Source organism: Crinia signifera, chromosome 6 (genome assembly GCF_055691185.1).
Source record: "Crinia signifera chromosome 6, ASM5569118v1, whole genome shotgun sequence".
Lineage (NCBI taxonomy): Eukaryota > Metazoa > Chordata > Amphibia > Anura > Myobatrachidae > Crinia > Crinia signifera.
The window spans coordinates 275,747,204-275,773,799 of NC_139222.1; the positions used below are offsets into that span (position 1 = coordinate 275,747,204).

Sequence of the window (26,596 nt, forward strand, 5' to 3'; positions counted from 1 at the left end):
ATCCCCTCACAGCATGCGGATGCACAGAGGAGAAATTATTTGATGGTTGCTCACCATCAAATGATTTCTTCAGTTTTCACTCTGAAAAGAAATTATACACTAAAGCCGGCCATACATCTACAGATCGATTGTCAGATCTGGCTGGTTGGAACAAAAACCTGGTAATGGATGAGAGCAGATGACAGTTGACTGTTTGCTTTGAAATGCTGGAAAACTGTTAAAAACTGTCACTCATCCATTACCAGGATTTTGTTCCAACCAGCCCAATCTGACAATCGATCTGTAGATGTATGGCCGGCTTTACTTTCCAGATTACTTTTAAATTGCGCTAATGATGCAGCCTATATCGCAACTTCGATAAGAGTACAATAAAATGCTACAAACACAATCTAAACAGCATCATAAGGATACGAATAGATAATGCTGCTTCCCAGAACAATGACAACAAATGCAGTGTAATTCTTATACCGCTTTTCCACTGACTTAAAAATCCCGGGTTTTTGCACATGAACGTGCACCTGTTTATTATCTTTGTCAGTGGAAGTGGTGACAAGGTAAAAATCCCAGGTCTAGTGACCCGGGATTTTTACCTGGGATTCGAGCAGGGTTTATAGTGGATAAAACCCAGGTAATGAGCTGTTGAAATGGCTCTTACCCAGGTTATTTGACCCGGGCGGGGGAGGCTGGCCATTGTGCAGGTGCCTCCCACTGCCTGCTCGTTGCTGAGCACCCCCCCAAGTGCCTGCCCTTTGCTGACCCCGCTGGTGGCCTCCCACCACTGAATTATCCCACCCCACCACTGACCCCTGCCACTGATCTCCTGCCAGTGCCCCCGTGCTGCCCTGTTTTCCCTATAAAAAGGAGGCAAACCAGGAAAAAATGGGAAAACAGGGCAATGGAATCGGGGACATGGGATGGAGCTCCACCCAAATCCTGGGTGTGTGATCCAGGATTTTGGAGGAAAACAGTATTAGAGGTAAATTTAATAAGATGGGAGTTTTATTTAAGATATCAACCAATCAGATTCTCTCTATTATCTTCTAGAAGGTGCTAAATAAATAAGTAGAATCTGATTGGTTGCCCAGAGTAACATGCCATCTTCAATAGAACTCCCATATTAGTAGATTTACCCCTTAGGGCAGTGATTTTCAACCTTTTTACCTTGCGGAACACTAAATAAGATTTTAATATTGCCACAGGGCAAAAGACATTGGCTCCCACAGTAAAAAAACAAACCTATTGGCCTCCATATATAAAAACAATCACACTGGTCCCCACAGGTAACAAAAATAAAATACATTGGCCCATCACATGAAAAGAAGAGACCGGTAAATAGTTGAACTGGTGGTGGCTGTAAACTGGTTTGGGCATCTCTAGGTCTGGGGGCACACTTGAGAACAGCTCAAGGCGCACTAGTGTGACACGGCATGGTGGTGGAAAAACACTGCCTTAGGGACTTATCATCATCCTGATCCTGAATGTTATAATTGATTGCATTGCATGGAGGGATCAATTATCACATGCAGGGATAAGCTTGCAAAAAAGCTCTGTCCCTGTGATGCTAGGTCGCAGCCATGAGCTGTGTATGCACCACCAACATGGCTGCCCGCACCACTCTTCCCAACTCGCCAAACACTTTACTGCACCAGGTGTCGAAGGAACGGCAGGGAGCCCTGATGACTGTCAGCCCTCACTGGAGCACTGAGCAGTGGACCTGGGGAAGGTGAGTATGTCCATCAGACACACATAGCTGATCACACTGGCCATCAGACACACATATCTGATCACACTGGCCATCAGACACATACAGCTGATCACACTGGCCATCAGCAACACATAGCTGATCACACTGGCCATCAGACACACATAGCTGATCACACTGTCCATCAGGCACACATATCTGATCACACTGGCCATCAGACACATACAGCTGATCACACTGGCAATCAGCAACACATAGCTGATCACACTGGCCATCAGACACACATAGCTGATCACACTGGCCATCAGACACACATATATGATCACACTGGCCATCAGCAACACATAGCTGATCACACTGACCATCAGACACACATAGCTGATCACACTGGCCATCAGACACACATCTCTGATCACACTGGCCATCAGACACACATAGCTGATCATACTGTCCATCAGACAAACATATCTGATCACACTGGCCATCAGGCACACATATCTGATCACACTGGCCATTAGACACACCTAGCTGATCACACTGGCCATCAGACACATACAGCTGATCACACTGGCCATCAGCAACACATAGCTGATCACACTGGCCATCAGACACACATAGCTGATCACACTGGCCATCAGACACACCTAGCTGATCACACTGGCCATCAGACACATACTGCTGATCACACTGGCCATCAGCAACACATAGCTGATCACACTGGCCATCAGACACACATAGCTGATCACACTGGCCATCAGACACACATATCTGATCACACTGGCCATCAGCAACACATAGCTGATCACACTGGCCATCAGACACACATAGCTGATCACAATGGCCATCAGACACACATATCTGATCACACTGGCCATCAGCAACACATAGCTGATCACACTGGCCATCAGACACATACAGCTGATCACACTGGCCATCAGACACACATAACTGATCACACTGTCCATCAGACACACATAACTGATCACACTGTCTATCAGACACACGTATCTGATCACACTGGCTATCAGGCACACATATCTGATCACACTGGCCATTAGACACACCTAGCTGATCACACTGGCCATCAGACACATATAGCTGATCACACTGGCCATCAGCAACACATAGCTGATCACACTGGCCATCAGACACACATAGCTGATCACACTGGCCATCAGACACACCTAGCTGAACACACTGGCCATCAGACAAACATAGCTGATCACACTGGCCATCAGACACACCTAGCTGATCACACTGGCCATCAGACACATATAGCTGATCACACTGGCCATCAGACACACCTAGCTGATCACACTGGCCATCAGACACATACAGCTGATCACACTGGCCATCAGACACACATAGCTGATCACACTGGCCCCGGCCCTGTACTGCCTAGGGGCAGACAAATGAGATTTGCAGTGAGCCCTTTTATTTTAGTAAATTTGCCCTAGTACACCTAGGGCAGGCATGTCAAAACTCAGGCACTCCAGATGTTGTGAAACTACAAGTCCCATCATGCCTTTACACAGTTTTGCTATTAGGGAATGCTAAAACTATTGCAAGGCATGCTGGGATGTGTAGTTTCACAACAGCTGGAGGGCCAGAGTTTGGACATGCCTGACCTAGGGCCTAAGTCAGGCCTGAGCGAACAAGCCAGCACCGCCCACAGTCCCACATCCCCTCTCTAGCATATGAGGGGATGTGTACGAGAACACATTCCCTCATATGAGGCTGAAGGGGGGAGAAATCGTTTGATGATCAATGGTCAATCGAATGATTTTTCTCCTCTTTGGAAATAAAAGTCACCCTAAACTAACTTTTATTTCTGCTGCTGAATGTGGGGCGGGGGCTGACGTCATGTGACATCATCCACGTGCCCCAACCAGGCGATGCCACGCCTGCTTCCCCAGGGGAAAGCCCAGTGTTGTCATGGGAATGCCCATAAAACAATGGGCGTTCCTCTGATGCCTCCCCCTGCCCATGCGATGCCAGAAGAGAGTGGGAAACTCACCGAAGGCGTTAGCACAGGGGTCTGCGCATGTGAATACCCCCCACCATCGAAAATGGGTCAGAATCGGAGGAAATATCATTCGATGGTGAGTGACCATCGAATGTTTTTTCCTTCCTGTGGCCGCATGCAAATGGTTGTGTAACTGTACACATCCAGTCCAATGCAAATGCTATGGGGGGGAGGGGGGGGGTGTATGCCGAGATGGTGTTTGCCTGCTCTCTAGATAGCGAATATATGCTACCTAGGGTTCATGGGTTCAATTCCCACCATGTCCCTAACTGTGTGGAGTTTGTATATTCTCCCTGTACTTGTGTGGGTTTACTCCGGGTACTCCGGTTTCCTCCCACAATCCAAAAATATACTGATAGGCTAATTGACTGTGTCTGTGAGTGTGTGTGTGTGTGTCTGCGAGTGTGTGTGTGTGTTCTCTTACTCCAAGCTACTGTATGATAAATATCCTCCAAGGAAATACCTATACACTGTAACAGAATAATTATGCCTAATGTGAAAAACAGAAAATACATAGCTGTGGCTGTGGCTGTGGCTGTGGCTTTGTGGATGGCTGTGGCTGTGTGGATTTGCTGTTGTCTGCATTCAATTGTTACAACTTTATTTCTCTCTTACAGTTTATCAAAACCGTTCTTTCCAGAGTGAGATTATGGAGATACAGAAGCAGCTCTGTGTAACAGCCACTGCAGGTAAATTTGGAATGATACTGGCCCTTATTCATTCGCAAAGGCAAATTCCTTCTCAAATGTATGAAACCATGTGCACTGCAGGTGGGGCAGATGTAACATGTGCAGAGAAAATTAAATTTGGGTGGGCTTTTACTTCAAAGTAAGATCTATATTGCAGTGTAAAAATAAAGCAGTGAGTATTTACCCTGCACAGAATGTTAGTATGTTAGTATCAATCAACCAGTACATCACTTGTGGAACTGCAGGGGTAATCTACAATCTGGAGGGCCCCTGTGGGAAACATTACATTGGCAAGACACGGAGGCCCCTGAAAAAGAGACCGTCAGAGCACCTTCTCAGTATCAGAAACGCGAAGGGAGACCAACGACAAATGAAGGCTCTCACACCTGTTGCAAAACATTTTTTAAAATATCATCAAGGGAGTCCCAACGATCTGAAAGCGTATGGTATGGTCCAAGTTGTAATGGGCATATCCCAGAGGCGATTGGGACAGAGAACTCCTCAAACAGGAAACACGACTAATATTCCTGATGGGAACTATGTCTCCCAGAGGCCTTAACCCCTTCATGACAGAGCCAGTTTGTGCCTTCATGACAGAGCCCTTTTTTTCAAATCTGACATGTCTCACTTAAGTGGGGATAACTTTTTTTTGCTTTTACTTATCCCAGTGATTTTGAGATTGTTTTCTCGTGACACATTGTACTTCAAGTTAGTGGTAAATTTTCGTCGATACAGTCTGTGTTTTTTTGTGAAAAATACCAAAATATCGTGAAAAAATGGAAAATTTTGCAATTTGCAAAATGTTAAATTTTCTGCTTGTGAGACAAATAATCATACCACTCAAAATAGTTAATAACTAACATAGACCATATGTCTACTTTATGTTTCCATCATTATTTCAACTTCCTTTTAATTTTTTTGGACACTAGGAGGCTTACAATATGAATAGCAAATTCTCAAATTTTCATGAAAATTTCAAACACTGATTTTTTTAGGGACCAGTTCAGTTCTGATGTGACTTTGAGGGACTTGTATGTGAGACACCCCCATAAATGATGCCATTTCAAAAACTGCACCCCTCACAGTATTCAAAACAGCATTTTGGAAGTTTGTTAACCCTTTAGGTGTTTCACAGGAATTAAAACAAAGTGTAGGTGAAATTTCAAAATTTCTTTTTTTTTGCAGAGTTTCAATTTTAATACATTTTTCTAACGAATACAGTAGATTTTACTAGAGAAATGTGACTAAAAATTGATTCCCCCAATTCTTTTGTTTTCAAAAATATCCTATATGTGGCCCTAGTGTGCACGTTGACCAAACCACAGGCTTCATAATAGAAGGAGCACCTACTTGATTTTGGAGCCTCCTTTTTATGAGATTTTTTTTTAGGCACCATGTAGGTTTTTAGGCACCATAAGTGCTAAAAGTTAGGAACCTCCCCCACAAGTCACCCCATTTTGCAATCTACACCCCTCAGGGAATTCATCTAGGGGTATAGTGTACATTTCAAACCCCCAGGGGTTTCACCAATTTTGGTACAACTGGGATGTGAAAATGAAAAATTACATTTTTTTACACAAACATGCAGTTCTGGCTCAAAATTTTTCATTTTCACAAGGAATGAAGGAGACAAAGCACCCCAAAATCTGTGCCCCAATTTCTCCCGAGTACGGCAATGCCTCACATGTGACCAAAAAATACCAGTTGGGTGCATGGCAGGACTCAGAAGGGAAGGAGTGATTTTTGGATTTTGCAGCACAGATTTTGGTGGAATGAATGGTGGGTGCTATGTTGCACCAATACAGTGGAACCCCCCCACAAGTCACCCCATTTTGCAAAGTACACCCCTCAGGGAATTCATCTAGGGGTATAGTGTACATTTCAAACCCCCAGGGGTTTCACCAATTTTGGTACAACTGGGATGTGAAAATGGAAAATTACATTTTTTTACACAAACATGCAGTTCTGGCTCAAAATTTTTCATTTTCACAAGGAATGAAGGAGACAAAGCACCCCAAAATCTGTGCCCCAATTTCTCCCGAGTACGGCAATGCCTCACATGTGACCAAAAAATACCAGTTGGGTGCATGGCAGGACTCAGAAGGGAAGGAGTGATTTTTGGATTTTGCAGCAAAGATTTCGGTGGAATGAATGGTGGGTGCTATGTTGCATTAGCAAGACTCCCAAAGCACCAATACAGTGGAACCCCCCCACAAGTCACCCCATTTTGCAAAGTACACCCCTCAGGGAATTCATCTAGGGGTATAGTGTACATTTCAAACCCCCAGGGGTTTCACCAATTTTGGTACAACTGGGATGTGAAAATGGAAAATTACATTTTTTTACACAAACATGCAGTTCTGGCTCAAAATTTTTCATTTTCACAAGGAATGAAGGAGACAATGCACCCCAAAATCTGTGCCCCAATTTCTCCAGAGTACGGCAATGCCTCACATGTGACCAAAAAATACCAGTTGGGTGCATGGCAGGACTTAGAAGGGAAGGAGTGATTTTTAGATTTTGCAGCTCAGATTCTGGTGGTTTTTTGGTGGGTGCTATGTCGCATTAGCAAGACCCCCCAAGCACCAATACAGTGGAACCCCCCCACAAGTCACCCCATTTTGCAAAGTTCACCCCTCAGGGAATTCATCTAGGGGTATAGTGTACATTTCAAACCCCCAGGGGTTTCACCAATTTTGGTACAACTGGGATGTGAAAATGGAAAATTACATTTTTTTACACAAACATGCAGTTCTGGCTCAAAATTTTTCATTTTCACAAGGAATGAAGGAGACAATGCACCCCAAAATCTGTGCCCCAATTTCTCCCGAGTACGGCAATGCCTCACATGTGACCAAAAAATACCAGTTGGGTGCATGGCAGGACTCAGAAGGGAAGGAGTGATTTTTGGATTTTGCAGCAAAGATTTTGGTGGAATGAATGGTGGGTGCTATGTTGCATTAGCAAGACTCCCAAAGCACCAATACAGTGGAACCCCCCCACAAGTCACCCCATTTTGCAAAGTACACCCCTCAGGGAATTCATCTAGGGGTATAGTGTACATTTCAAACCCCCAGGGGTTTCACCAATTTTGGTACAACTGGGATGTGAAAATGGAAAATTACATTTTTTTACACAAACATGCAGTTCTGGCTCAAAATTTTTCATTTTCACAAGGAATGAAGGAGACAATGCACCCCAAAATCTGTGCCCCAATTTCTCCAGAGTACGGCAATGCCTCACATGTGACCAAAAAATACCAGTTGGGTGCATGGCAGGACTTAGAAGGGAAGGAGTGATTTTTAGATTTTGCAGCTCAGATTCTGGTGGTTTTTTGGTGGGTGCTATGTCGCATTAGCAAGACCCCCCAAGCACCAATACAGTGGAACCCCCCCACAAGTCACCCCATTTTGCAAAGTACACCCCTCAGGGAATTCATCTAGGGGTATAGTGTACATTTCAAACCCCCAGGGGTTTCACCAATTTTGGTACAACTGGGATGTGAAAATGGAAAATTACATTTTTTTACACAAACATGCAGTTCTGGCTCAAAATTTTTCATTTTCACAAGGAATGAAGGAGACAATGCACCCCAAAATCTGTGCCCCAATTTCTCCCGAGTACGGCAATGCCTCACATGTGACCAAAAAATACCAGTTGGGTGCATGGCAGGACTTAGAAGGGAAGGAGTGATTTTTAGATTTTGCAGCTCAGATTCTGGTGTTTTTTTGGTGGGTGCTATGTCGCATTAGCAAGACCCCCCAAGCACCAATACAGTGGAACCCCCCCACAAGTGACCCCATTTTGCAAACTACACCCCTCAGGGAATTCATCTAGGGGTATAGTGTACATTTCAAACCCCCAGGGGTTTCACCAATTTTGGTACAACTGGGATGTGAAAATGGAAAATTACATTTTTTTACACAAACATGCAGTTCTGGCTCAAAATTTTTCATTTTCACAAGGAATGAAGGAGACAAAGCACCCCAAAATCTGTGCCCCAATTTCTCCCGAGTACGGCAATGCCTCACATGTGACCAAAAAATACCAGTTGGGTGCATGGCAGGACTTAGAAGGGAAGGAGTGATTTTTGGATTTTGCAGCTCAGATTCTGGTGGAATTTTGGTGGGTGCTATGTCGCATTAGCAAGACCCCCCAAGCACCAATACAGTGGAACCCCCCCACAAGTGACCCCATTTTGCAAACTACACCCCTCAGGGAATTCATCTAGGGGTATAGTGTACATTTCAAACCCCCAGGGGTTTCACCAATTTTGGTATAACTGGGATGTGAAAATGGAAAATTACATTTTTTTACACAAACATGCAGTTCTGGCTCAAAATTTATCATTTTCACAAGGAATGAAGGAGACAAAGCACCCCAAAATCTGTGCCCCAATTTCTCCCGAGTACGGCAATGCCTCACATGTGACCAAAAAATACCAGTTGGGTGCATGGCAGGACTCAGAAGGGAAGGAGTGATTTTTGGATTTTGGAGCACAGATTTTGGTGGAATGAATGGTGGGTGCTATGTTGCATTACCAATACAGTGGAACCCCCCCACAAGTCACCCCATTTTGCAAACTACACCCCTCAGGGAATTCATCTAGGGGTATAGTGTACATTTCAAACCCCCAGGGGTTTCATCAATTTTGGTACAACTGGGCAGTGAAAATGAAAAAAATACATTTTTTTACACAAAAATGTACTTCTGGCTCAAAATTTTTCATTTTCACAAGGAATGAAGGAGACAAAGCACCCCAAAATCTGTGCCCCCATTTCTCCAGAGTACGGCAATGCCTCACATGTGACCAAAAAATTCCAGTTGGGTGCATGGCAGGACTCAGAAGGGAAGGAGTGATTTTTGGATTTTGCAGCAAAGATTTTGGTGGAATGAATGGTGGGTGCTATGTTGCATTACCAATACAGTGGAACCCCCCCACAAGTCACCCCATTTTGCAAACTACACCCCTCAGGGAATTCATCTAGGGGTATAGTGTACATTTCAAACCCCCAGGGGTTTCATCAATTTTGGTACAACTGGGCAGTGAAAATGAAAAAAATACATTTTTTTACACAAAAATGTACTTCTGGCTCAAAATTTTTCATTTTCACAAGGAATGAAGGAGACAAAGCACCCCAAAATCTGTGCCCCCATTTCTCCAGAGTACGGCAATGCCTCACATGTGACCAAAAAATTCCAGTTGGGTGCATGGCAGGACTCAGAAGGGAAGGAGTGATTTTTGGATTTTGCAGCAAAGATTTTGGTGGAATGAATGGTGGGTGCTATGTTGCATTACCAATACAGTGGAACCCCCCCACAAGTCACCCCATTTTGCAAACTACACCCCTCAGGGAATTCATCTAGGGGTATAGTGTACATTTCAAACCCCCAGGGGTTTCATCAATTTTGGTACAACTGGGCAGTGAAAATGAAAAAAATACATTTTTTTACACAAAAATGTACTTCTGGCTCAAAATTTTTCATTTTCACAAGGAATGAAGGAGACAAAGCACCCCAAAATCTGTGCCCCAATTTCTCCCGAGTACGGCAATGCCTCACATGTGACCAAAAAATACCAGTTGGGTGCATGGCAGGACTTAGAAGGGAAGGAGTGATTTTTGGATTTTGCAGCTCAGATTCTGGTGGAATTTTGGTGGGTGCTATGTCGCATTAGCAAGACCCCCCAAGCACCAATACAGTGGAACCCCCCCACAAGTGACCCCATTTTGCAAACTACACCCCTCAGGGAATTCATCTAGGGGTATAGTGTACATTTCAAACCCCCAGGGGTTTCACCAATTTTGGTATAACTGGGATGTGAAAATGGAAAATTACATTTTTTTACACAAACATGCAGTTCTGGCTCAAAATTTATCATTTTCACAAGGAATGAAGGAGACAAAGCACCCCAAAATCTGTGCCCCAATTTCTCCCGAGTACGGCAATGCCTCACATGTGACCAAAAAATACCAGTTGGGTGCATGGCAGGACTCAGAAGGGAAGGAGTGATTTTTGGATTTTGGAGCACAGATTTTGGTGGAATGAATGGTGGGTGCTATGTTGCATTACCAATACAGTGGAACCCCCCCACAAGTCACCCCATTTTGCAAACTACACCCCTCAGGGAATTCATCTAGGGGTATAGTGTACATTTCAAACCCCCAGGGGTTTCATCAATTTTGGTACAACTGGGCAGTGAAAATGAAAAAAATACATTTTTTTACACAAAAATGTACTTCTGGCTCAAAATTTTTCATTTTCACAAGGAATGAAGGAGACAAAGCACCCCAAAATCTGTGCCCCCATTTCTCCAGAGTACGGCAATGCCTCACATGTGACCAAAAAATTCCAGTTGGGTGCATGGCAGGACTCAGAAGGGAAGGAGTGATTTTTGGATTTTGCAGCAAAGATTTTGGTGGAATGAATGGTGGGTGCTATGTTGCATTACCAATACAGTGGAACCCCCCCACAAGTCACCCCATTTTGCAAACTACACCCCTCAGGGAATTCATCTAGGGGTATAGTGTACATTTCAAACCCCCAGGGGTTTCATCAATTTTGGTACAACTGGGCAGTGAAAATGAAAAAAATACATTTTTTTACACAAAAATGTACTTCTGGCTCAAAATTTTTCATTTTCACAAGGAATGAAGGAGACAAAGCACCCCAAAATCTGTGCCCCCATTTCTCCAGAGTACGGCAATGCCTCACATGTGACCAAAAAATTCCAGTTGGGTGCATGGCAGGACTCAGAAGGGAAGGAGTGATTTTTGGATTTTGCAGCAAAGATTTTGGTGGAATGAATGGTGGGTGCTATGTTGCATTACCAATACAGTGGAACCCCCCCACAAGTCACCCCATTTTGCAAACTACACCCCTCAGGGAATTCATCTAGGGGTATAGTGTACATTTCAAACCCCCAGGGGTTTCATCAATTTTGGTACAACTGGGCAGTGAAAATGAAAAAAATACATTTTTTTACACAAAAATGTACTTCTGGCTCAAAATTTTTCATTTTCACAAGGAATGAAGGAGACAAAGCACCCCAAAATCTGTGCCCCCATTTCTCCAGAGTACGGCAATGCCTCACATGTGACCAAAAAATACCAGTTGGGTGCATGGCAGGACTCAGAAGGGAAGGAGTGATTTTTGGATTTTGCAGCTCAGATTCTGGTGGAATGAATGGTGGGTGCTATGTGGCATTAGCAAGACCCCCGAAGCACGGTGAAATGATGAACCTAATAATCCATAGATGTGTGGTATATTTTAAAGCACTCCTTTATACATAGGCCGGGTTTGTCGGGGCAAGTTTCACAGTGGAAAATAGTTTCCTTTCTTATTCCCTTTTTATAACAAACTTTGCACCTTTTTTGTGTCCTGCCCTTTCTTGCAGTGGAGGGGATTTCGTTGGGAAAATGCTGCCCTGGTACAATACGGGGGCCAGTACTAGAAGTACTGGGGCCCTCTGCCTGCTGATTCCCAAATGTTAGGCTCTTTATGACTTCCTCTTGAAAGTGCATAAATGTCCCCCTCTGGCCGGTAGAACGGAATAGCACGTAAGCGTTATACAGTGCCATCTGGATGATATACACGGCCAGCTTCTTGTACCAGATATTTGTTTTCCGCAGGGCACTGTACGGCTTTAGTACCTGATCTGAAAGATCCACTCCGCCCATGTACTTATTGTAATCTAGGATACAATTTGGTTTGGAGGTGTGGGTACTGGTACCTCGTACAGGGATGGAGGTGGTACTGTCTCCATGAATTGTTGTCAGTATAAGGACATCCCTCTTGTCCTTATATTTGACCAACAACATATTTTCGGTGCATATTCCCCTGCTTTCACCCCTTCTCATTACTTGGGCAATGTGCGTTTTGGGGAGGCCTCTTTGGTTCTTGCGCACAGTACCGCAAGCTGCTGTACCTCTTGAACCAAGGGCCTTAAACAGGGGGATGCTGGTGTAAAAGTTATCCACATAGAGGTGATAACCCTTATCCAGGAAGGGGTGCATTAAATCCCAGACAATTTTTCCACTAACACCTACGAGGGAGGGGGGGCATTCTGGTGGTTCAATTCTTGAATCCTTCCCTTCATATACCCTAAACTTGTGGGTGTACCCTGTGGTGCTTTCACACAGCTTATACATTTTTATGCCATACCTTGCCCTCTTACTGGGAAGGTACTGGCGGAATTTAACCCTTCCTTTAAAATGTATAAGGGACTCGTCGATACTAATACATTTATCAGGGATGTATAGCTCTGCAAATTTGGCACTGAAATGATCAATGACCGGCCTGACTTTGAATAGCCTGTCAAAGGTGGGATCATCTCTGGGTGGGCACTGTGCATTATCGGTGTAATGTATAAATTTATGGATTGCCTCAAAACGAGCCCGGGGCATGGCCATACGGTGAAATGGGGTGCTGTACAGAACATCTGTACTCCAATATTGCCTAATTTGTGGCTTTTTTACTATGCCCATATGTAACACCAGACCCCAAAACGTCATCATCTCTACTGCATCTACAGGGGTCCACCTAGCAAATGATGACGTGGGGTTTTGAGCAATAAACTGCTGGGCATATAAATTAGTTTGGTCCACCATTAAATTTATAAAATCATCAGAGAAAAATAATTTGAAAAAGTCAATTTCTCTGAGACCTGTTGAATCAAATTGGATTCCTGGGATGGCCAAAAACTCAGGAACCTGGGGCTCAAAATTGTCTGGTGGTGGGGTCCATACGAGATCAATTATTGGGGGGGGGGTCTCAGCTGCTCTACGGGGGCGTCTTTGAGGGGGTCCCTCATCATCAGAGGAGGAAGAGGAGCTTAAGACAAATCCTTCAAATTCCCCGCTTGCCTCACTGGCTGTGTCAGAGTCAGATGCAAGCATGGCATATGCCTCCTCCACCGAATACATTCTCCTGGATGACTGGGACGACATTTGGGATGACATTTGGGATGCCATTTATATTTTTGTGTTACTGGTAGTGAAATGTTTCAACACGTGTATAGTGTAGGGGGGGGTACAAACTTTATTTCAACCCAGGGGGTATGTAGTGTGTATTGTGTATGTAGTGCAGAAAAAAAAAATACAAAAAAAAAAAAATTGAAGGGTTCAAAAAAAAAAAAATGGAAGGGGTTAAAAAAAAAAAAAATGGAAGGGGTTAAAAAAAAAAAAAATGGAAGGGGTTAAAAAAAAAAAAAAAGGTCCTGCGCCAAAAATTGAGCACAGATGTTGGTCAGTAACGTCCGTCACTGAACAGCGCTCAAAGGCAACAGGAATTTGATCAAAAAAAAAAAAAAATAGATCAACCCTGTGCCGAAAAAGCTGATCAGTGATGTACGTCACTGATCAGTGCACAGTGGCCACAGGACACACACAAAATCACAGTGTGTGTAAAAAAAAAATGTAAAAAAGACCCCACAGCACTCACAAAAAATAAAAAAAGGTGATCAGTGATGCGACACTGATTACCAGTGAGGGGCAGCAGGTGCACAACCTTTGGTGGTACTGACAGGTATATATAAAAAAAAAAAACCTCTGTACCCCCAAAAAGTTGCTGATCACCTCAGATATAGTGATCAGCACAAAAAGGCGGGGGCAGCCGACACAAAATTTAGCACTCTATCACTATCTCTCTCTATCTCTCACTATCTATCACTCTATGACACTGCAGCAGTTATATAAAAAATATATAGCACAATCTGTCACTATCTCTCTATCTCTCTCTCTCTATCTCTCTCTATCTATCTATAGCTCTATCACACTGCAGCAGCACAAAATATAGCACTAGGCCTCTCTATCTCTCTCTATCTCTTTCAGTTATATAAAAAATATATAGCACAATCTGTCACTATCTCTCTCTCTATCTCTCTCTCTCTATCTCTCTCTATCACACTGCAGCAGCACAAAATATAGCACTAGGCCTCTATCTCTCTCTATCTCTCTCTATCTCTTTCAGTTATATAAAAAATATATAGCACAATCTGTCACTATCTCTCTCTCTATCTCTCTCTCTCTATCTCTCTCTATCTCTCTATCTATAGCTCTATCACACTGCAGCAGCACAAAATATAGCACTAGGCCTCTCTATCTCTCTCTATCTCTCTCTCTCTAACTCTCTCTAACTCTCTATCTATCTAATAAATCGCAGCAGCACAAGATGCAGCACAAGATGCAGCACAGGATGTCACAAAATGTCACAATATCAATGATCAATGATCAGGTAAGGGTTCTGGTCAGTATAGGCGGCAGGTGGGGCACGGTGACCGCACTGCACGCTTTTCCAGACCGGAATGGCGTCTGCAGTGCAGTCACCGTTAGTTTAAACCCCCCTCCACGGCTGTGATTGGTCCGTCGGTCCGACGGACCAATCACGGCCTTTGGGGGCGGGCGGGGTGAGGTGGGGTGACACCAGTGTCACCCTTACACCCCGCGGTGATTGGTGCTGTACTTTACAGCACCAATCACCTCCGATCCCGTGTCACCGGCGAACGTTATTCGCCGGTGACACAGGAAAACGCTGTGAATGGCTGTTCACACTGAACAGCCAATCACAGCGATCGGCGACGGGGGGGCGGCATCGCAGCCCCCCCTGGGCATGCAGGGACATGTCTGCTGTCAGGGACAGCAGACATCGTCCCTCTGTCACTGCGTCTCTAGACGCAGTGACAGTTTTAAGCCATGACGTATATATACGTCAACGGTCGGGAAGTACTTCCCGGCCATGACGTATATATACGTCAATTGTCGTGAAGGGGTTAATGAAGAAAATAACTATACTGTCTTCCTATAAGAAATTCCGCACCACCATGTCTTCTTATGAAACGAATCATTCAAATATTTTCCCTCCTACCCACGCTATAATGACCACTTAGATCTTTCAGCAGGATTGGGATAGTTACCTACAGTAATAATCCGCATGATTCATCTCTCGATACATTTTTATACCATCTTCTCATAAGGCTGTGCACCATTATAATATTACTCTTGGCTGCCTATTTACCTACGGGAGAATATGAGAAAACTTTCATGTCCTAAAAAAATGACGATTATTTTCATATCTTTATCCTGGCTTAAAACTTTGAACAGGGGACAGGGCAGCCTGTTATAAAAAGACCTTCAAATACATTTACTCACTCACCTTTATGATAATATCTGAGCTACACCTATTGTATTCACACTCATCTCACACCCAAAATGATGACACTACACTGGCCACATCACATCAATCACAATAACATCACCAACCCCTTGCTACTACAGTATCTCGATGTCACAATTCTTGACAGCTACACTAACCCAGAGAGGGTCCTCTTCTCACTTTGTTAGTTCACTTGTTTTATCATTTGTTTTCATATGTTACACCTGCACTTTTGTCTTCCCATATCCAAGCAGCAACATGAACCAGTCTTCTTCTTTCAGAAGTGACACTTCACAATCATGTATATGTATTTTTATTCTCCTTCATGGGTCCTCTTCACTTATTTATCTGTACACTTTAATTAATCTCACCTATAATTACATGGAAGGTTTCTGCCCAACATGCTTACCGAACGCACCTCCTAATTAGTATCACATGAATATGGATGAGGAGGATAGGTACTTAAGTAGCTTCTGGATGCCCACCGGGTTGGTCCTGACAAAGCTCTTGCGAATTGTGCGCCGACCTAACACTCAGTGTGCAAACCCCTGTACCCCCTCCCCACTTACAAATGCATTTTGATCTGTTATAGTGTAACTGTGTGTTCCCGGGTTTCCACAGCACACGGAACCCGCTTATCAAGAGTGTGGTGTCTGCCATCTGTCACCCCACTCCAGCAGTAATCAGCAACCTGTATTATTGAGGCCGTGCATTGGCACATACCTCATACATCCTCCAGCAGCAGGGGATAGTGGCTATAGTCTGGAGGGGTCACAGCGGTAAACCATCAGGCATGTGACGGGAATACTACCCACACCTAGTGTGAATTGTTTACACTGCATAACCTGACTGATATCTCAGCCACCTCCGACCCCCAATAACTGCTCAATGGGGTGTACTATATTCTAAGCCCATTCATACTGCATAGTAGGTTAATTACTAATAGGGCTCAGCCACTGCCAGCTAAAGATTGGTGAATTGTTAATAAATTGAATCCCAGCAGCCCCCCTCCTCCACAGAGGTAAGAGCAGCCACTGGATAGTAGCCTTTTGTATCTGGTCCTGTATCACATGAATATGGATGAGGAGGATAGGTACTTAAGTAGCTTCTGGATGCCCACCGGGTTGGTCCTGACGAAGCTCTTGCGAATTGTGCGCCGACCTAACACTCAGTGTGCAAACCCCTGTACCCCCTCCCCACTTACAAATGCATTTTGATCTGTTATAGTGTAACTGTGTGTTCCCGGGTTTCCACAGCACACGGAACCCGCTTATCAAGAGTGTGGTGTCTGCCATCTGTCACCCCACTCCAGCAGTAATCAGCAACCTGCATTATTGAGGCCGTGCATTGGCACATACCTCATACATCCTCCAGCAGGAGGGGATAGTGGCTGTAGACTGGAGGGGTCACAGCGGTAAACCATCAGGCGTGTGACGGTAATACTACCCACACCTAGCGTGAATTGTTTACACTGCATAACCTGACTGATATCTCAGCCACCTCTGACCCCCAATAACTGCTCAATGGGGTGTACTATATTCTAAGCCCATTCATACTGCATAGTAGGTTAATTACTAATAGGGCTCAGCCACTGCCGGATAAAGATTGGTGAATTGTTAATAAATTGAATCCCAGCAGCCCCCCTCCTCCACAGAGGTAAGAGCAGCCGCTGGATAGTAGCCTTTTGTATCTGGTCCTAACCTGCCCTGTGGTCAGTGGTTTATGTAACAAGTGTATAGGTAATGTTTGTTTTCATATAGTTTCCACTGTCTGAGTCTTCTATCCACAGTCACTTCCTTATTCAAAAGAAATGAAACTTCTTAAAAGACTCTGCTAACAGGTTTGCTGTATGTATGTATATTACTATATATATATATATATATATATATATATATATATATATATATATATATATATATATATATATATAGACTCTTGATGCCCGGCACTCGCTGTTGAATACTTCAGTAGTACCTGGTGCCCTCCACGATGGGGTATTGTACCCTTGCAGACAGTCAGGACAGATAGGCGGCACTCACAGGTTTTCTTAGTGATCAAAACGTGAAGTTTTATTCAAACACGATCCAACATGTTTCGGGTCTAGCCCGTCCTCAGGGATCAACAGTGTAGGTACAAGTGCACATATTTAAACATCTAGACAGAACCCGCCCCCTAATCAAAGCACACCACACCTGGAACAAGCTTACCTGCGGCGTCCATCGCCAGGTCCGGCTCCCGCCACCTCCACGTGCGTCGCTCCGCCAATGACGTCACATTGGGCACCCAATACTCCGTCCTGGAGCTGCCCGCCACGTCATCAGCCGTTGCCCCACATCGTGAACCGCAGCTCACAGCCAAGCCTCGCTCTGGGCGCCGCGGTGCGCCGTTTCCATGGTGATATTTCTAAAACATAGACAACAAATCAAAAATGTAAAAACCTGGTTAAGAGGCTTAATATAAGCCATTTAAGAGGCAGCGAGCTGCCATATCATTTGTGTTTACACAAAAAGAAGTGAAAAAAGTGACAAATACATAAAAACATGTAAAACATATATTACGCTGGAAATACATTTGTACACTGGGAGTTCTAACAATACTTCATAGAATACATTATCATAAAATTCATCAACAAAATCCTAGTGTAATGCCGATGCTTTAATTAATGGTATACTTTTAATTGACTTCTACCAGTGTAACTAAGAAGACCCCCTAGATCGCTGTCAGGAGTGTACGGACATCACGTCAAGCAGAGCTCAATGCATAAGATGCTTCATTACTATAAAATAAAGGCATTGCCAGAATGTTTTCAGATAAAGCTCTGCAGCCCGTGCTGCTCGTTCAATCCCCTTGGCGATAAGGTGTCCAGAACAAAAATCCATTTGGATTCTGCTTGTAGCAGTTTCCTACTCCTGTTGCCACCACGGACACTTTGGGGTATATGATCAACAATTTTAAATCTTATGCTTGCTATACTGTGTTTCATGAGAGCGCAGTGTCTTGCGACTGGCTGGTCGCTGGTGCCAGTACTAAGGGCCTGTCGAATAGATGACCTGTGGTTCGCCATGCGTTCTTTAAATTGGCATTCTGTCTTGCCCACGTAGTATAAACCACATGGACAAGACAGAACATATACCACGTACTTTGTGGAGCATGTCACAGAGTGTTTAATAGGTATTTTACGACCTGTGTGTGGATGACTAACAGTGCTCCCAACAAGCATGGCTCTACAGGTGGTACACCCGATGCATTTATAACACCCCTTAGGGCGGGTTAAAAAATGACTAGCTACTGGTCTTTTAGTAAGCTCAGTCACATCAACCTTGACCAGCATATCTGCAAGATTCCTGCCTCTCCTGTACGCTGGCATGATTTTTTTTTATTGTGCAAGCTTTTAAATTCCCTGTCCGAGGAGACTATGGGCCAAAGGGATTTCACTCTTTTAGTGTGAACCTCACTATTGGCCGCATGCTGTGTTACCCATGGAATTCTGTCTTTAAGTTGTTGGTCTGTATCATTATTTCTCTTTTTATTAGATGTAAGGGTCATTTCCCTAGACATCTGTAAAACTTTTTGTTTGGTGGCTACTAAATTGTCTTTCCTGTAGCCTCTCTCAACAAACCTTTCCTGCATGATGTCTAAGTCCCTTTTTGTCTGTTCCTCATCACTTGTGATCCTTTTGACCCGCAACATCTGTGAGTATGGGAGGCCATAACGCAACGCCTTTGGGTGGCAACTCTCATATCTCAGCAGAGTGTTGCGGTCAGTCTCTTTAACATAAATGGATGTATGCAATTTGTTATTTCTTAAACTGATTTTTACATCCAAAAAGTTAACATCTTGTGTACTCATGTTGTATGTCAATTTAGCGGGGCAGTTACTTTGATTGTGAGTGTCAAGGATGTTACCAAGTTCTTCCTCACTACCCAGCCAAAATATCAAGAGATCATCTATGTAGCGGAGGTACAGTAGCACCTTCCCTACATAGGTTGTCTCATAGATAAGCTTCTTATCCACCATATTCATGTAGGCATTGGCGTAGGAAGGGGCCACATTGGACCCCATCGCCACGACAAGCCTTTGGCGATATGTTTTACCATCGAAGTAAAAATAATTCCGATGTAACACAAGATATAATAATTTGAAAAAGAAGTCCTGCTCAGGGCCCACATAAGCTGCCGATTCCTGTAACAAATTTCTGGTAGCACTCATACCCTCCTCATGGGGAATGCATGTGTACAGCCCCACTACATCGGCGCTGCACATGATCACGTTGTCAGGAAGATCACCCAGATTCTGTAAACAGGCAAGCAACATATTTGTGTCCTTTAGGTAGGACCTAGTAGATTGTACACAAGGATTTAGCAGTGCTTCTAGGTAAGTAGAGACTACCTGATAGAGAGACCCCCTGGCTGATATAATGGGTCTGCCAGGAGGCCTCTCCAGTCTCTTGTGCACCTTGGGCAAGGTATAATACATTGGCATCAGCGGGAAGTCCGTTGTGAGGGCTTTGCCCAGGTCTGACGAGATAGTCTTATTATCCACCGCTGTTTTAATAAGAGAGTCCAACTCTAACTTATACGGGACAGTGGGATCATGCTGCAATAGTTCATACACCGCCGCATCATTCAATTGTCTACGACATTCAAAGAGATAGTCCGATAAGTCCTGAACCACCACTGCACCCCCCTTATCCGCCTTACGGATTATTATATCGGACCTTTTTTGTAGGTCTTGTAAGGCCATTCTCTCCATCTTAGGCAGATTAGGGATGTTTTTTCTGTCAACAGAATCACAGCTGCCAACAGCATCCATCATTCTGCTGAATGCCTTAATGGAGGGGCTAGCGCTGGGAGGATCAAATCTGGACTTGGGCTGTAATTTCTTAACTTGGCTTGGTATGTCCCCGGCTGTGGTAGTGACTGATGGTTTGTCACAGAAAAACTCCTTTAAACGGAGGGATCGCCCAAACTTGTAGCTATCCACTCTCCATTCAAAGTCATTAGACATAAAGCTTGGAATAAAAGATAGTCCTTTTGACAGGACCGCGGTTTCATACTCACTTAACTGTGTGCTTGACAAATTGAAGACCAGATTCTTTATTTGCGGCTGTTTTTCTGGCTTGCTTTGCCTTTTGCTTTGGCCGCCGCGCCGCGTCCACCTCCGCTTCCCCCGAGTGGTTTTGGTCCCGCTCGGGTCGTAACCCCTAAAGGGGTCAATTTCTTGGAGGTTGTGGGTTGTTGACCATCAGTGTCGCTAGCAGACGTGCTGGTGCCCTCAAACTCGGCCTGCTTGTATCTTTCTCTGCGTTGCCGGTTATGGGCGTATGATGCCGGTTGTGGCCCTGCTGTGCTTAGCTAAGCTAGCTAGCGACATTGATGGTCAACAACCCACAACCTCCAAGAAATTGACCCCTTTAGGGGTTACGACCCGAGCGGGACCAAAACCACTCGGGGGAAGCGGAGGTGGATGCGGCGCGGCGGCCAAAGCAAAAGGCAAAGCAAGCCAGAAAAACAGCCGCAAATAAAGAATCTGGTCTTCAATTTGTCAAGCACACAGTTAAGTGAGTATGAAACCGCGGTCCTGTCAAAAGGACTATCTTTTATTCCAAGCTTTATGTCTAATGACTTTGAATGGAGAGTGGATAGCTACAAGTTTGGGCGATCCCTCCGTTTAAAGGAGTTTTTCTGTGACAAACCATCAGTCACTACCACAGCCGGGGACATACCAAGCCAAGTTAAGAAATTACAGCCCAAGTCCAGATTTGATCCTCCCAGCGCTAGCCCCTCCATTAAGGCATTCAGCAGAATGATGGATGCTGTTGGCAGCTGTGATTCTGTTGACAGAAAAAACATCCCTAATCTGCCTAAGATGGAGAGAATGGCCTTACAAGACCTACAAAAAAGGTCCGATATAATAATCCGTAAGGCGGATAAGGGGGGTGCAGTGGTGGTTCAGGACTTATCGGACTATCTCTTTGAATGTCGTAGACAATTGAATGATGCGGCGGTGTATGAACTATTGCAGCATGATCCCACTGTCCCGTATAAGTTAGAGTTGGACTCTCTTATTAAAACAGCGGTGGATAATAAGACTATCTCGTCAGACCTGGGCAAAGCCCTCACAACGGACTTCCCGCTGATGCCAATGTATTATACCTTGCCCAAGGTGCACAAGAGACTGGAGAGGCCTCCTGGCAGACCCATTATATCAGCCAGGGGGTCTCTCTATCAGGTAGTCTCTACTTACCTAGATGCACTGCTAAATCCTTGTGTACAATCTACTAGGTCCTACCTAAAGGACACAAATATGTTGCTTGCCTGTTTACAGAATCTGGGTGATCTTCCTGACAACGTGATCATGTGCAGCGCCGATGTAGTGGGGCTGTACACATGCATTCCCCATGAGGAGGGTATGAGTGCTACCAGAAATTTGTTACAGGAATCGGCAGCTTATGTGGGCCCTGAGCAGGACTTCTTTTTCAAATTATTATATCTTGTGTTACATCGGAATTATTTTTACTTCGATGGTAAAACATATCGCCAAAGGCTTGGCGTGGCGATGGGGTCCAATGTGGCCCCTTCCTACGCCAATGCCTACATGAATATGGTGGATAAGAAGCTTATCTATGAGACAACCTATGTAGGGAAGGTGCTACTGTACCTCCGCTACATAGATGATCTCTTGATATTTTGGCTGGGTAGTGAGGAAGAACTTGGTAACATCCTTGACACTCACAATCAAAGTAACTGCCCCGCTAAATTGACATACAACATGAGTACACAAGATGTTAACTTTTTGGATGTAAAAATCAGTTTAAGAAATAACAAATTGCATACATCCATTTATGTTAAAGAGACTGACCGCAACACTCTGCTGAGATATGAGAGTTGCCACCCAAAGGCGTTGCGTTATGGCCTCCCATACTCACAGATGTTGCGGGTCAAAAGGATCACAAGTGATGAGGAACAGACAAAAAGGGACTTAGACATCATGCAGGAAAGGTTTGTTGAGAGAGGCTACAGGAAAGACAATTTAGTAGCCACCAAACAAAAAGTTTTACAGATGTCTAGGGAAATGGCCCTTACATCTAATAAAAAGAGAAATAATGATACAGACCAACAACTTAAAGACAGAATTCCATGGGTAACACAGCATGCGGCCAATAGTGAGGTTCACACTAAAAGAGTGAAATCCCTTTGGCCCATAGTCTCCTCGGACAGGGAATTAAAAAGCTTGCACAATAAAAAAATCATGCCAGCGTACAGGAGAGGCAGGAATCTTGCAGATATGCTGGTCAAGGTTGATGTGACTGAGCTTACTAAAAGACCAGTATCTAGTCATTTTTTAACCCGCCCTAAGGGGTGTTATAAATGCATCGGGTGTACCACCTGTAGAGCCATGCTTGTTGGGAGCACTGTTAGTCATCCACACACAGGTCGTAAAATACCTATTAAACACTCTGTGACATGCTCCACAAAGTACGTGGTATATGTTCTGTCTTGTCCATGTGGTTTATACTATGTGGGCAAGACAGAATGCCAATTTAAAGAACACATGGCGAACCACAGGTCATCAATTCGACAGGCCCTCAGTACTGGCACCAGCGACCAGCCAGTCGCAAGACACTGCGCTCTCATGAAACACAGTATAGCAAGCATAAGATTTAAAATTGTTGATCATATACCCCAAAGTGTCCGTGGTGGCAACAGGAGTAGGAAACTGCTACAAGCAGAATCCAAATGGATTTTTGTTCTGGACACCTTATCGCCAAGGGGATTGAACGAGCAGCACGGGCTGCAGAGCTTTATCTGAAAACATTCTGGCAATGCCTTTATTTTATAGTAATGAAGCATCTTATGCATTGAGCTCTGCTTGACGTGATGTCCGTACACTCCTGACAGCGATCTAGGGGGTCTTCTTAGTTACACTGGTAGAAGTCAATTAAAAGTATACCATTAATTAAAGCATCGGCATTACACTAGGATTTTGTTGATGAATTTTATGATAATGTATTCTATGAAGTATTGTTAGAACTCCCAGTGTACAAATGTATTTCCAGCGTAATATATGTTTTACATGTTTTTATGTATTTGTCACTTTTTTCACTTCTTTTTGTGTAAACACAAGTGATATGGCAGCTCGCTGCCTCTTAAATGGCTTATATTAAGCCTCTTAACCAGGTTTTTACATTTTTGATTTGTTGTCTATGTTTTAGAAATATCACCATGGAAACGGCGCACCGCGGCGCCCAGAGCGAGGCTTGGCTGTGAGCTGCGGTTCACGATGTGGGGCAACGGCTGATGACGTGGCGGGCAGCTCCAGGACGGAGTATTGGGTGCCCAATGTGACGTCATTGGCGGAGCGACGCACGTGGAGGTGGCGGGAGCCGGACCTGGCGATGGACGCCGCAGGTAAGCTTGTTCCAGGTGTGGTGTGCTTTGATTAGGGGGCGGGTTCTGTCTAGATGTTTAAATATGTGCACTTGTACCTACACTGTTGATCCCTGAGGACGGGCTAGACCCGAAACATGTTGGATCGTGTTTGAATAAAACTTCACGTTTTGATCACTAAGAAAACCTGTGAGTGCCGCCTATCTGTCCTGACTATATATATATATATATATATACTGTATATTATATACAGTAGATGGATGAGCGGCACTCTCGGGTTTTTTAATAAAAAAATGACACTTCTTAGGTGCAAATTTCTACGTTTCGGTTTAATTCAATAAACCTTCATCACCTTCATGAAGGATTATTGAAATAAACCGAAACGTAGAAATTTGCACCTAAGAAGTGTCATTTCTTTATTGAAAAACCCGAGAGTGCCGCTCATCCATCTACTGTATTATTATCTGCAAAGAGAAGGCACCGGGTAAAGTTACATCGTATGAGGGCAGGAGTGCCCGGCCGTCCAAGAAGATATATATATATATATATATATATATATATATATAGGTGTAGATAGGCACTCACAGTGAGAGTCAGTCCAAATGTGCCTAGGTGCACAAAAGTCCTGGGGGACCCAGGTTGAATACAGCAGCAGCAACTCCTGGCACCCCCCTAACCCTGCCCATCTCCCTGAAGCAGAGACGGGCAGGGTCCCACTGCCTAGCCGCCGAGAGACTGGGGCGCATGTGCGTGTGAGACGCATGTGCATCCCAGTCTGATGGAGTCCCTCTCGGCCGCCTTTTGCCAGCGGGGACGTTCTGGCGAGAGCTGAGCAAAGAAGAGAGTGTCCATCTTTATATCATAGAGGCAAAACCACTGTGGCAAAGGTAGAAAATACACTTAGCAAAAATATTAATATTAATTAAGGAGGTAATTCAGATGCCATAATCCGCAAATTCGTCATTTGAGCCATTATTGAATGACTGCACATTTGTACTGTATGCACTGCGCATGTGCAATGAGTGAATAGCGACAGTGTATGTGTATGGATCGTAATTGCAGTGTATTCACAGTGTGAATGACAAGAAGCCGGTGTTTGGGGGTGGTAACCATACGTTTTCTGGGAGTGGTTTGAAGACACTGGCGCGCCCCAGCATTTCTGAGGAGGGTCTGTGACATCAGCGATGATCACTTCTAGCCTGTCTCAGTCACAGAATAAGGGAAGGATCAGAGTCACTTACATCTGCACAGATGGCAAAACTATAACAATTAGTGATCCATCCGCAAATTAACAGGAGGAGTCAGTCTGATCGGCGGCTCTCTCCTCACAGGTTTCTCACAATAGCTGTCAGCTCTGAATTAGTCCCTAAAATTGGTTATGGCGTTACGGGGTACCGGCAATAAATATTTTACCAGTACGCCGTACCACCCCGGACCGCCATACTTGCATCCCTGCCGGCCAATCACCAAGGCAATCCCATTGGGCGGTGTTCCCTCCGGGACGCAAAATTGCAGACTGGTCCCGGTGCCTGTCATTTGTATTATACAGGTGCCGTTACCATGATTCCCTTCTATGGGCTGTTGCCCAAGCAGCCCATAGAAGCTGACCACATGCACAGTACAGATGTTTGTTCTGTGCATGCGCCTGTCCTGGCACCTGTCATCATAGTACAGGTGCCAGGAACTCTGCAGGAACCGGCGGCGATGGGGGTGGGGGGGGGGGGCTGCCTGCATCACGGTACCCCCGCCCCCCTCCTCCCCCAAAAAGGTATGGGCTGCCACTGGTCCTTTCATATCTTTGCAGTGCGCTGCAGCATGTATGCCTTGAAAGAGGGGCCCTTTGGCAGGAGGAATCATGGCATACGCACCCATGATCCCATAGATTTGCAAGCAAATGATGTGTTCCAATACAGATTAAACAGTACAGTACATACAGTACATACATAGGCAAATCTTTGTACTGACAATGAACAGCCCTAGGCAGATCCCCTATATCCCTAGAGGGCGGCTGCCATTGGCTGTCAGGTCAGTATGGGCGGAAACCTCAGACCTGGGCCAATCTGCTATTTGCCCTTAACCTCCCGGCGCCACTACAGCACACACTGCTACACCTGCCGGCGTCCCATGCTTCCTGCTGCCCACCAGACTGCCGCTGCCTGCTGCCGCTGACCCGGAGACCGCCACCAGCTAGCCGACGGCGGGAGCGATCGTGTGAGTAATATGCACGCCGCGCACCGCCGCGGCTGTGTGTGACACAGTGATTCCCGGCGCCTCCCGGATAGGCATGGCTTCATGCCGGATAGGCATGATCACCATAGCAACTGACGATGCATACACTGACACAGTGCATACTTGGCTGTGAAGCTGGGGGTAGTTACTCTGGCACACTGACGGCCGGCAGCACCCTCTGGAGCTCAGCTGCATGTGAGTGCTGTGAAAGACCACTGTGAAAAGAACATCAAAATAATCACCAAAAACGAATAGAATGTAGATAGTAACAGTAACCTTGACCTCTGCGCTCTGGTGATTTTACACCGGAGCTCCCCTGCCACTGCTCCCACCAACATTTATACTGCATCAGTGACCAGGTGGCAAGTCCCACTCAGGAAGGTGCGGGGTGGTTTAGGGGGACTCGGAA

The 26,596-nt window shown here is 44.9% G+C and overlaps 1 protein-coding gene across 1 annotated transcript in view; it reads left to right on the forward strand.

The window, feature by feature from the left end:
- LOC146007290 (killer cell lectin-like receptor subfamily F member 2) overlaps window positions 1–26,596 on the forward strand; it is a 238,243-nt gene that overhangs the window by 194,132 nt on the left and 17,515 nt on the right. The window contains exon 5 of the mRNA XM_083145635.1: window positions 4,346–4,417. Coding sequence (XP_083001761.1) covers window positions 4,346–4,417 — 72 coding nt within the window. The remainder of the gene's footprint in view (window positions 1–4,345; window positions 4,418–26,596) is intronic.